General features: G+C 44.7%; 1 protein-coding gene across 4 annotated transcripts in view; it reads right to left on the reverse strand.

Annotated features, from left to right (window-relative positions):
- The window catches only part of CFAP61 (cilia and flagella associated protein 61), a 447,743-nt gene that overhangs the window by 317,743 nt on the left and 116,598 nt on the right, over window positions 1-13,402 (reverse strand). For 2 of the 4 annotated variants that reach the window (XM_075339389.1, XM_075339387.1), the window contains exon 10: window positions 1,606-1,784. The exons of 1 other annotated variant lie outside the window; for it this stretch is intronic. In XM_075339389.1, the coding sequence (XP_075195504.1) occupies window positions 1,606-1,784 (179 nt within the window). The remainder of the gene's footprint in view (window positions 1-1,605; window positions 1,785-13,402) is intronic. One more of the 4 variants, XM_075339388.1, reaches the window with a different exon arrangement.

Consider the following 13,402-nt stretch of genomic DNA (forward strand, 5'->3'; position numbering starts at 1 on the left):
CACTACAACTTAACAATCTCAAATTTTTCTTAGTTAACCCCCTAATGCCAACCAACATGCCTTTTAACTGACATGAGGAATAAGATTAGTATCATCCGATGGGTGAAAATTCAGCGGGTGTCAGCATACACTGTGGCTGACAACCTGTGCATTAGCCACAATCGGTGTTGGTATCAATCATGGCCTTTTAACTTTCTATATGCTGCGGTCAATATCAACAGCAGAATTTAGATTGGTGAACAAGGGACAAACTCTTGTTTTTCTTCGAGGTGAGGTCACTGAGTTTAATGAAGTTACCTGGTGTCAAATTACATGCGGACATAGGTGGAGGACCATCGGAACCGACAGCTGTGACCGCAGCTAACCTGAGATACGTCACCACTGATCGCTGCAGTTCAGTCTCTACCTGAAGTTACAGCATACGGTTTATGTTATATGGCCACTCGCTGTAACTTCAGATGTAGCAGAGTTGGGATCATTGTGGGACCTAGTATGGATTAAGTCGGACCTTTTGGGGTCTTTTAGGGGTCAATAAAGTGGTGAAAGAGGATGTTTTTTGTTGTCTTTTATTTCAAATAAAGGATGCTTTCGGTGTTTGTGTTTATTTCTTTTGACTTACAGATCAGTAATCGGGTGGTCTCATAGACGCCTCCCATCATTAATCTAGGGATTAGTGGCAGATGTGAGCTGCGATTAACCCCTATTACCCCAAATGCCTCCGCACCAGAGTAACCCGAAGAGCTGGGTTCAGCGCCAGAATTGCCGCCTCTAATGGATGCGGCAATTCCAGGCTGCTATAGGCTGATAAAGTGCCGGGCTTGTTGCATCTAATGGATGCAGCAAACCTAGATGGCTGCAGGCTGCTATTTTTAGGCTGGGGGGCCTAATAAGCATGGGTCTCCTCAGCCTGAGAATACCAGCCCCCAGCTGTAGAGCTTTATCTTGGTTGGGTATCAAAATTTTGGAGGTCCACATGCTGTTTTTTAAATTATTCATTTCAATAATGAAATAAAAAAAACAAAACAAATGCATGCGGTTACTCTTACTTTGATACACAGCCAAGATAAGTTCACGGCTGGGGGCTGCAGCTAGTAGCCATATGCTTTATCTGTGCTGGGTATCATAATATGGGGGACCCTATGCCAATATTTTTAATTTAATTATTTTTATACCACAATAGTCGCACCCAGCGTCTCTGATTGGAAGCATTCAGCTGACACACTGCCAGTCAAGGTGCGGGGACGTCTGAATGCAACCAATCACTAACGCAGGTGGGCATATGCAATGAAGGTAATGAGCGGTCCCGAAAGTGTATGAGCGGCCACAGGAGCAGTTACAGCTGCTGTAAGTATAGCCCGCTTGCTACTATTCCCCTATCCTTTCTACCATCATTTTTAATCACCGGATTCTGGTCCCCATAGACTTATATGGGGACTGGTGTCCAGCCAGATACCCAGGATCAATCCTGGACTGGAGATGGGTTTTTTGTTTAACCCGGTTAGACCCGACGCTTCCCGATATCTGCGAGTCCGCCAACTACTATACAAAAGTTGTAGTATGGCTATAGGTGGACAGTCATAACTATATCCAATATTCTATACTTGCCTTGTTTCATGCTTTTCATCAATGCAAAACAGTTGTATGCAGAAGGCAGTGACGTCCCCTTTGTACACAGTGCGGAAGGGCTGCCTCTCGGCTTCTGGGCTTGGTATCTCTGGGGTTTTGCTAATCACACTTTCGATGGCACCATCTGCACTAGAAGCCCGGTTCAGATCTCCTATCTGCTGCAATTAGAGGTGGGGGTATGAGAATTACCTTTAATCGAATACAAAAAAACAATGCATCACCAGCCACTACAAATGGTGTAGCGGCCACAAATGTGCAGTAAGTAAATGCACAAACAAATCCAAAAGTTTTATGAATTCAGGCGAGTTCTCCGAATGTGCATGATAAAAGACCCATACACACAACGAGCAAGAATGTATGGAAATGATAAAAGAATAAATTGTGACTTCTACATTTACAACTGCCTCTACTTTACAGGCTCAACAAACTTTTGCTGTCTTCTACTTCAAATTCATAGACGCCCAGACTCCTAATAAAATTGTATAAAAGAAATTCTGTATTTTGATTTCAAAAGTAGAAGATATGCAACCTTATTAACGAAAAACTAGGTCAACAGAACTGAGTGTTTTATGTTTTATGTTCTGGAAATAATGCAAGCTGCTAATATTATTAAAGCGATACCGCCATTAGGACACGTAAACCTAAGTGAAAGAATGGACATATTGTTCAAATGCACTAATTGAGTATTTATAGAAAGTGAGATCTCACACTGCTTGAAATACTTTGCCAAGTGTAAATTCCATGTCTGAATTGCCCGTAAGGAACCACTACGGCCCGTCCTCCCTCCCGCAGTTCTACAAGGGGCTTCTGATAAGTCTTTAACTTTGTGATTTTTTTTTGTTTCTATGGTAACAAATGTTACATCACATGAAAGCCTTATGTGTCTAATATATGTTTTCAAAATTTTGTGTTTGTTGTTTATGGCAACAGTGTTCTACGCACGCGGGAAAACAAAATGGCGAAGACTAATGCAATATTCACAGCAACTGAGAGCAGAGGAGTGATAAAATTCTTGTTTCTGCAAGGAAAGTCCGCAAAGGTTATTCATGGTGATAGGTCACAGACATTGGGGGATCAATGTCCTTCATATTCCACAGTTAAGAACTGCCAAATTTAAAAAGGGCCACCTCAGCACCAATGATGAGGAACGTCCTGTTGTTCTGGAGATCGACGATGCTGTGCACAACCTCATACTGGAGAATAGTCGAATTTCAGCTAAAGCAACAGCAGACATCATGGGGATTTCCTGTGAACGTGTTTGTGTCATTATCCATGAACATTTGGACATGAGGAAGCTATCTGTTAAGTGGGTCCCCAAATGTTTGACAACAGATCAGAGAAGCATGCGAGTGAAAACTTCCGGGTCCATTTGTCAGCGTTTCCGGACTGATAAGAACTTCCTGGATCGACTGGTCACTGTGGATGAGACCTGGATCTAAGTTGTATGACCCTGAAAACAAGGAGCAGCCAAAAGAGTGGCGGCACAGTGGTTCTCCTCATCGAAAGAAGTTCAGGGTGCAAAAATCAGCCACTAAGGTGATGATGTCTGTGTTCTGGGATAAGGAGGGCATGCTGCTAGTGGACTACCTTCAAAAGGGTTTAACCATCAATACAAGGTATTACATTGAACTTGTGGACTCATTGAAGGCTGCTCTGAAGGCCAAAAGGCACGGCAAGCTGTCCAAAGGAATCTTGTTCAAGCAAGGCAGAGGTGGGCTTCCAGCTGGTTGATTGCCCACCTTATTCACCAGATCTAGCTCCCTGTGACTATCATCTGTATCCAAACCTGAAGAAACACCTCAAGGGTACCAAACGTTACACCATTTCTGATGTCATGGCTACTATGGATGCCTGGTTTAAAGGCCGCTTTACACGCTGCGATATCGTTACCGATATCGCTAGCATGCGTACCCGCCCCCATCGGTTGTGTGACATGGGCAAATCACTGCCTGTGGCGCACAACATTGCTCAGACCCGTCACACTACTTACCTGCCTAGCAACGTCGCTGTGACCGGCGAACCGCCTCCTTTCTTTGGGGGCGGTTCGTTCGGTGTCACAGCGACGTCACTAAGCGGGCGCCAATAAAAGCGGAGGGGCAGAGATGAGCGGGATGTAACATACCGCCCACCTCCTTCCTTCCGCATTGCCGGCGGCCGCAGGTAAGGTGAGGTTCCTCGTTCCTGCGGTGTCACACATAGCGATGTGTGCTGCCGCAGGAACGGCGAACTACATCGTACATGCTGCAGCAACGATAATTGGGAATAGTGGGGCATGTCACCGATTAGCGATTTTGCACGTTTTTGCGACGATGCAAAATCACTCATAGGTCTCACACGCAACAACATTGCTAAAGTGGCCGGATGTGTGTCACAAATTCTGTGACCCCAACGAGATTGCTTGAGCGATGTCGTAGCGTGTAAAGCGGCCTTAAGGCACAGCCGAAATTCTTCTTTTTGCTATGCTTACAGAACTTGGAATACTGATGTAAGAAGTGTGCTGACATCAATGGAGAGTATGTGGAATAAATGTAAAGTTTCATCATCCTATCTCGTTTCTTTCTGGGTAAAGCCAAAGACTTATAAGCAGCCCCTTGTATTAGTAACAACAGACCGCTGCCTGAGTATGTTCCACAGTTGTGCGCATTCATTGGACAATCTTTTTTTTTTTTTAAATCAGATCTTTTTTTATTAAATCATTAGGGATCAATACAGAGAGTATTTCACTTTTCATATAACTGATAACAATAAACAACAGATAAACACATGTGATTTATAAATCAGGTTCTTTCTCTGCATATATGTAAATATAGTAATAGAGTTCTCAAATCATAATTATATTATATAGCTTGAGCCTACAAACCTCGTGGCTCTACAAATAAACAAAACTTAAATTATGCAATAATGCCTCAGACTAACAGGAACACCTCCTCCATCAGCCGTGTCGCTCCACATCATATTGCTATACTCTCCCGCGCCTCCCTCTCCGTGCAGTCATCAATGAAACCGTTCCAGTCCTCTCTCACCTCTTCATTCAAAGTCCACTTCGTCACAGAAAAAACTAGTTTTAATTCCCTTCCTCACACATGCCATCACTGCAGGCACAACAGTAACCGGTCCAGCATTGCATCCCGAACCAGTGCACTAGAGGGTAGGCCCGGCAACTCTATCCATGGCCGCCAAATGCTGTAAAACTTTTTCAATGTTTTTCTTTTTAAATAAACTCCCCTTTCCAATCTTATGACGTTATTTAATTTGTTTTTGAGCTCTGGTAATGTTGGTGGTAGAGGGTCTAACCAGTGATATGCAAGTAGCTTTCTTGCTTGGTACAAGATACGGGCTATTCCCAGGGCTGTTGGAGAATCCGGATCCACTTCTCCTTCCCACAGACTCAACAGGCACAGGCGGGGCGACGGTTGTATTGTGATATGATATATTTGATCTATAAGTCCCAGGGTTTGGTTCCAGAAATCACCAATGTGTCCACATTCCCACATAACATGCATCAAATGGGCATCATCCTGTCCACACCTAACACACTGTGTGTTTGGTCTGAGTCCCATCTTAAATAGTAGACCGGGAGTTTTATATACCCTGTGGATGAGATATATTTGAGACAGCTTTTGGCACTCCGATACCGCCAGTTTAGGAACTTGTTCCAATATATCAGACCACTGGCCTTCCGTCAGGGGACCGACGTCTCGTTCCCATTTGCTTTTAACAATCAATGGATGTGTTTCCAGATGGGCAGGTAGTAATTTTTTTATATAGTTCCGAAATAAGACCCTTAGAGGACTCAGATGTAAGCAGCCTATGTAATGTTTGATTATGTGTCACTGTTACTGGGTTTGTCCTCCCCTGTCTTTCCAGTGCGTGTCTCAGCTGCAAATACTGATAAAAGAAGACATGCGGAAGGTGAAACTCCGTTCTCAGTTATTCAAAGCTTTTAAGAGTATTATTTTGTAGTACTTGTGACACTAAATGGATCCCTTTAACCTCCCATCCTCTGAACCCTACTAATTTTTTAATTTCTGGCAAGTCGGGGTTCTGCCACAGTGGCCAGAGCTCTGTAGGTCCGCTTATCCCCAAAAGAGACTTACCCCTGTCCCACACCCGGAATATCATAGCCAGTGTGGGATATCGTGCCCCATTTATCTGTCTTTGTCCCACATCCAACCGGCAACCTGGGTACTTCCATACTGATCCCTCTCTCACTATATCACCACTGGTATCACACCCTCCTTCTTTGCCCCAACCCCTCAGATGTTGCATCTGGGAGGCTATATAGTATATATCTGGGTTTGGTACCGCCAGTCCTCCCTCCTCCTTTCCCCTCTGTAGCACTTCCAGTCGAATCCTAGCTTGCTTTTTCTTCCAAATAAGTTCCCGGAATATTGTATTAATTTTTACAAAAAATTCCCTACATATCCACACTGGAGAATTATGTATAAGGTATAGTAATTGTGGCATCATTACCATTTTAATTAAATTGGATCTGCCGATATTTGATAGCGGCAAGCGGCACCAGGTATGCACTTTTGCTCTGAATCGCTGAAACAGGGGTTCCAGATTTAGGGCCTGGAAATCCTTCGGGATTGGGCTGACAATTACTCCCAGATATTTAAACTCCCGGACCACAGGAACTGGAATCTGTAAGTCCGAAAAGTCCCCCGGAAGGGGGTCCAACGGCATTAAAGCCGACTTGGACCAGTTGATTCATAGACCAGACCTCTGTCCAAATTCCCGAATGATATTCATTGCCGGCAAAATCGAGGAACGTACCCTGTCTAAATATAAGAGTAGATCGTCTGCGTATAATGATATCTTTTGTTCCACGGCTCCACACCGAAATCCCTCTACCTCCCTGGATTTCCGTATTGCCACTGCCAACGGCTCCACTGCAGTCGCGAATAGCAAGGGTGAAAGCGGGCACCCCTGTCTAGTACCTCTTCCAAGAGGAAAAGACTCGGAGACCCTGCCATTAACCCTAACCTTCGCCACCGGTGAGTCGTATAGCAGTTTTACCCAATTTATGAATCTATGTCCAAAGCCCATTTTCCGAAGTACAGCCCACATATATTCCCATTCAAGGCTATCGAACGCCTTAGCGGCGTCTAAAGACAAAATTGCCCTTTCCCCCGGTACCTCAGAACTATGTTGAATTCCCAAATATAATTTCCTGAGATTCATAGATGTGGCTCTGCATGGAATGAATCCTGTCTGATCACTCTGTACTATAGATGAGATGACTCGGGACATCCTATTGGCGAGCACCTTGGCCAGCAATTTAATGTCTGTTTGTAGGAAAGAAATTGGGCGATACGAATCCGGGATCTCTGGATCTTTTCCGGGTTTTAATATTAAGACTATTAAGGCTTCCCTCATAGAGGGCGGGAGGACCCTCTGCCTTTCAGATTCTTCAAATACCTTAAGTAGTTTGGGTAGCAGTAAGGGTACATACGTTTTATAAAACTCTCCAGGCAGGCCATCCGTTTCCGGAGCTTTTTCATTTTGTGTCTGGCCAAGCGCTTCCTCCAGTTCTTCCAATGAGATGTCCCGGTCCTGCAATTCCCTGATTATATCACTCAGTGTAGGAAGAGAGAGAGCATCCAAATACTTCTCAGTCTCCGTGAGGTCTCAGTCTGATGTGTATAGCCGCATATAATACCTCTTTATTTCTCTTATTATATCCTCGCTTTCTGTTAAAAAGTCACCTGATTCCGTCTTTAACCTATTTATATAGGAAGATCCTTCCTGTGCTCTAATGACTGTGGCCAGTAGGTGCCCCACGCCCTCCCCCGCCATAAAATAATTTTGTTTAAGGAAATAGCGTTTATTTTCTGCCACCGACATGAGATTTTCTTTGAGTGACATCTGTGCCTTCTCTAGAGTGTTTTTAGTTTCTACTGTCGGGTTGAGCACCACCGCAGCCTCCGCATCAGATACCTTCTGAATCAGACTCTGGGTGTAACATTTGGTTTGATTTTTGCGTATGCATATTTCTCTAATATATATGCCCCTTACCACAGCTTTCATAGAGTCCCAAACTATGTGTGGCGGTGCAGAGCACTCATTAAGATGAAAGTATTCCAGAATGTTACCATATAAAGATCCCCCAATAAGCTGGATCCAGAAGGGATTAAGTTTCCAGATAGGCCTGGGCAGAGTGAGGGGGTTTCCCCATGCAAGCGTAACATGTAATGGTGAGTGATCAGATACACTTCTAGGTAGGTAGGCCACCTTTTGTGTATATGAGGCCATAAGTGCGTTTCCAATAGCCAAGTCTATCCGTGACATGGTGTGGTGGGAGCTAGAGTAACATGAGAACTGTTTGGTTGTGGGGTGTTGGGCACGCCAAAGATCTACAAAACCCAGCTCTGTTAGCATTCTAGCAAATGAAGTCGGGGCGGCGTTCTCCGATATGTTTCCCGAGTGTAATTTATCTAGATAGGGGATTTTAATAATTACTTACATCCCTATCAAAAGCGTCGGCACAGATGGAAGGGAATCTAAAATAGACAATATCCTTTTTACCGGTTCGACTGAATATGGTGGAGGGATATATATCGCAACCAGAATAAATTGTATACCATACAGCGTGCAAAGCAAACATACATATCTGCCCCCCGGGTCAATCACTGATTTGGTACATGAGAACGGGATGGATTTGTGCACCAACATACTCACACCCTGTGCATGGGTCGAGTATGTGGAATGATATTCATGCGCGATCCATCCCTTCCTCAGCCAATGAACATTATCCCTGACCATGTGGGTCTCGGAGAGACATAAAATAGCCGGTAAAAGTTTCTGTAGGTGAGTAAATATAGCACATCTTTTGTTCGCATCTCCGAGCCCTCTAACATTCCACGCTACAATATTTAAAGATGTCGCCATAAGCGTAGACTAAGATATGATCCGGACGGATACTTCATACCTGGAGGAGTGAGGCGTTCTCCACCGATTCTCAAAAACATTAGGTTGAGCGACACAACTGAGGTACACCACACTTCCCAAACAGATTGCATCATACAACAATAAACAAGAAAAACAAGGAGAGAGATAGGGCTCCGCACACCAGTGCGCAGTGCCCCTGCCCTCAAAATCAAGTGTATCTTACACATTTCTCCCAAATAGAGAGAATCAGGGCTAAAAATACGCCTCAAGTCCATGCAGGGAGGGGGGTCCACAACTCGCTAGTGCAGCGTGTGTCCACAATGAACCGGCCGTCTCCCATCCTGGATCCTAGATGAATTTAACTGTAATGAGCCCACCAGCATAGCGTCCCAAACAAAAACAACGCCTGGCGGCAGAAAGGGAAATCTCAGGTATTCTTCCTCCTCAGAGACCTCTCATTGATATCCAGCCAAGACAGCGCCGCCCCAGCCGTATCAAAAAAATGAGTCTCTCCGTTCACAGCAATCCGCAGCTTAGCAGGGTACATCATGGAATATGGCACTTGTAGGTTGCGCAGGCGTTTTTTGATCTCAATAAATTGCGCTCTTTTACATTGCACTTCCATGGAGAAATCAGGAAATATTGATATCTTCCTCCCATCAATTGCAAGTTCTTTGATATCTCTGGCTCTGCGCAGGATAGTGTCCCTATCTTTATAGTGCAGTAGTTTAATCAGAATAGGACATGGGGGTGCTCCCGGCTGTGGGGCACGCGCAGGGACCCTGTGCGCTCTTTCAATGGTGAAAAAAGAGGATAGTATGTCTTTTCCCATGATGTCTTTAAGCCATTTTTCAAAGAAATTCAATGGGTCATTGCCCTCCATCCTCTCTGGGACCCCCACCAGTCTCAAATTACTTCTGCGGGAGCAGTTCTCTAAATCATCCACCTTGTTTAGCAGTGTGGAGATATTTTGCGTGGCCTTTCCCAGCTCTCGTGACATTGGTGGTAATTTATCCTCTGTTGTACTCACTCTTTCCTCCAGCTCCCCCATTCTGACAGTCACCCCTTGCAGCTCACGTTTAATACAGGCCATATCTGAGGTGACAGTTCCCATCTGGCTGCTTAGAGTGGCCAATGTGGTATTGCAAGAGTTAATTGCTGCCAGAATGTCTCTCAGTGTGGCCTCAGTGAAAACAGGTGTTGTTTGCTCCACATCTCCCCCTCCTCCCTCTGCCAGCGCAGGCCTCTGTGTCTGCATATCTTGTGCTGCTGAACATGCAGGGCCCAGGGTACTCACAGTCTCACCGTTGGGTATGTTTTCTCCCTGCTCCAGGGCCCGTTCAGCGCTGCCATCGGGTGCCTCGTTGTAGGTAGGCTCTGTGCCAGGGGCCACTCTGGCAAACCGCTCCAACCTGCTTGCTACTCCCACTGCTCCAGCTCGGGATGGTGTGCATGCCGGCGGCGCCATATTGGATTCTTCAGAGGCACGCTCCTGCGCGTCTCTGTCCCTTTTATTGCTGCTGCGGGTCGGCATATCCTGGCTGTGCTCGCTTCCCCGGGTGTTATAAGTAGTGTTGCAGCCCTCCAGGGTCGGTAGTGCCTGTCAGCAAGGCCGGTGTGCAGGATATTTCAGGATCCAGGCAGGAGCTCACCCACGCTGCTTCCTCTCTACATGAGGTCCAGGCCACGCCCCCATTGGACAATCTTTAATAAGGTGAATGACATGTAACTTATCTAATTTCAAAGTTAGCAGTATTTAGGGAATATCTCAAGCAGATTCTTATGATGATAGAGATAAGATTCCAGGAGAGCTGAATTTTCATAGCAAACTAAGGGTAAACCCAAATGAAAAAGCACTAAAAAACAATGTAAAAAAAACAATATGTACGGTATATTACAATGTACAAATAACTTGCTGTGCATATGATTACTTTTTTATTTCTATTAAAAGGGAACCTGTCATTTCCCTAAACATTAATTACCTGCAGTTATAGGGTTAATCTGCAGGTTAATAGCGTTCCAAATGTTGTTCGTCCACCTTTCTGAATGCGTGGCTACTGGGAGAAAAGTAATTTTATTTTTCCCAGGAGCCGCCAGCTTTCATCCACGGAGGCATGGCGGCTCGGCTACAGTCATCACGCACATTATTGAGAGGAGCATCTGTTAGTATAGCCCGACACTTTGATTTACAGCTCACGTTACGGAGATACACTACATAGTGAGCTGTCAATCAATGTGCCAGGGTGTGCATACAGACGCTGCTCACTGTATACCGAGTGGTGACTAAAGCCTCTCCAGAGATGCCTCTGTAACTGATGTTTGGTGGCCACCTGGGAGGAGTAAAGTTAATATTTTATGATGTGATAGGATACACGTCACTCCGTCTGATGATGGGTGCTGCAGATAGGATACCACTCCTTATATGTGATGTAAACAATAAATCTGGCACTCCTTAGGAATTTGTAATAGAAACTTGATTTATTTGTAATGGCATGGAATGTCTGAATCAACTGCTGAATCGTTCATTCATCAGGTGAAGTTGTCTTTTCCCTTGCTTAAAAGATCATTAAAACAGTTTAAAACGCGGGAAAAAAAACGCAAATATGTGTTTCAACTTACATCTGAAAATGACGATCATGGTCATTTGTGGTATAATTGGGTTGCTTATACACCTATTAGGATAAAGTTCTCTCACTTTACGGATGTGTGGTTGCTGAAAAAAATGGGCACGAAAAAAAATAATATATAGTGCGACGGAAGCACAATCAAGTTAGAGTGAAGAGATTTTTTTGGGGTGGAACAAAGCCATAAAAGATTCATAGTTGTACGAAAAGATCATGGAGGAATGGAATAAAGTGAGGAAGGTTATGATCATTGAGCAGTGGAGAGAAATGTATTTCAAAATAATACAAAAGGCGACATATGCATTAAACCTTTCCTTCCGAAATTCACCTGCACATTATCTAACGGCTTATCCAAAATGTAGATTACAGAGAGCAAATCTATTTCAATGTCTGTGGGAATGCTCGATTATTCAGAACATGCGGGGAGACATTATAGATTACACAAAGTATATCTGAAATGTGGAGGTTCCTAAAACCCCTTAGGCTGCTTTCACACTACGTTTTTTTAACTTGCGTCATGAACATTTTTTTTAACGCAAAAACGGATCCAGTGCAAATGCGTTTTCATTTCAATGCATTTGCAATGGACTCGCGTCAACATGCGTTCACATGCGTTTGCGTGCGTTATAGTGAGGATCCAGCGACTTGTAGTTTTTTAACTTTGTTCAAAAACACTACTTGTAGCGTTTTTGAGCTGCGTCCAAATACTGTTTTTAACTGGATCCTGAATATACTGCACGCAAACGCATGTGAACGCTGGTATGCTGATAGACAGGATCCTGCTTGCTCTACTGAGCATGCCCAGAAACCAGCCTGGCGTGATCAGTCTCTCTCTCCCCCTCCCTCTCTCTCTCCTCCCTCTCTTTCTCCCCCGCCTGAGAGCGGCGGACGCTCGTAACCAAGGTATGTATCGGGTAACCAAGCAAAGCACTTCGCTTAGTTACCCGATGTTTACCTTGGGTACGTGTGCAGGGAGCAGGCAGCCCGGCTCCTAGCAGCTGCAGACGCTCATAACCAAGGTAAATATCGGGTATCCAAGCAAAGCACTTCGCTTAGTTACCCGATGTTTACCTTGGTTACCAGCGTCCGCAGCTGTCAGATACCGGCTCCCAGTCTATCACGTTCAGTTCCCCTCACTCCCGATCATATGACTTCAATGCCCGCCCATAAACTTCAAGTGATAGGATCCTGCAAAATAACACATGCGTTTGCATGCGTTTTTCTTTGTAAAAACAATATCCACTTTTACAGCAAAAAAACGTTCATGACGCATGTTAAAAAAACGTAGTGTGAAAGCAGCCTTAGGCATGTATCTTCCATTATCTCAACTCACATGAAAGTGGGGGAGATAGGAGGCAGGGAGCCCCCCTCATAATTCACACGGTATTGCTGGTAGCAAAGAAATGCACACTTAGACATTGGTTAGAAAGGCAGTTGGCAGAGGTATCAGAAGGACTTACTAAAGAGACTGATGGTTTTTGAAAAAAAATTGAGATTGAGAAACAAAAAGAAAAAAAACAGACAAATTCTTTAAAACCTGGAGAACGTTTATTGAACTTTGTTTTACTCAGTTGGAAATCTCATATTTAATGAAAGGGTTTAAAAATACAGCTTGGTATAGTACTGAAGCCCTGAGAGGGAATTTAGGGAAGTTGCAAGTTACTTATGTCGTGGAAACCCCTTTCCTCGGAAAGCTAATTTAGTATGAGAGGCCAAGCGATCTCCAGATCTGCCAATGTTGGTCCAATTAATGCCGATGCATCGGAGACAAACACAAGAACACACAGACAATGTCCGTGTACCAGGATTTGTCTGAATCTCAGATGCCCAAACAGCAGTTTATTAAAGGGAACCTGTCATCAGAAATTTCGCCCAAAAGCTAAAAGATTCCCCCTCTGCAGCTCCTGGGCTGCATTCTAGGAAGGTCCCTGTTATTATTGTGCCCCATGTGAGACCAAAATAAAGCCTTTATAAAGTTCTACCTTTTTGTATGCAGCTTCTGTAAATCCGTCACGGGGGCGGGCTCTCTGCCGTCCGTTATTCTGCCTCCTGGTCCTGTATGCCGCCCCCATCGCTCCTTTCCATATCTGATGCACCGCCCACTGCTCCAGCCATCCCCGCGCATGCCCAGTGCCAGTCTCACAGGACTGAGCAGTGTGACCGCTGGTGACGTGTGCGCAGGCAAGTGATTATGGACGGGACTGTGACTGTTATCAGCAAGTACCCGGCCATAATCTCTTGAGCGCGCAAACCTCTCC

The sequence above is a fragment of the Anomaloglossus baeobatrachus genome, chromosome 3 (assembly GCF_048569485.1).
Source record: "Anomaloglossus baeobatrachus isolate aAnoBae1 chromosome 3, aAnoBae1.hap1, whole genome shotgun sequence".
In the NCBI taxonomy this organism is placed as follows: Eukaryota; Metazoa; Chordata; class Amphibia; order Anura; family Aromobatidae; genus Anomaloglossus; species Anomaloglossus baeobatrachus.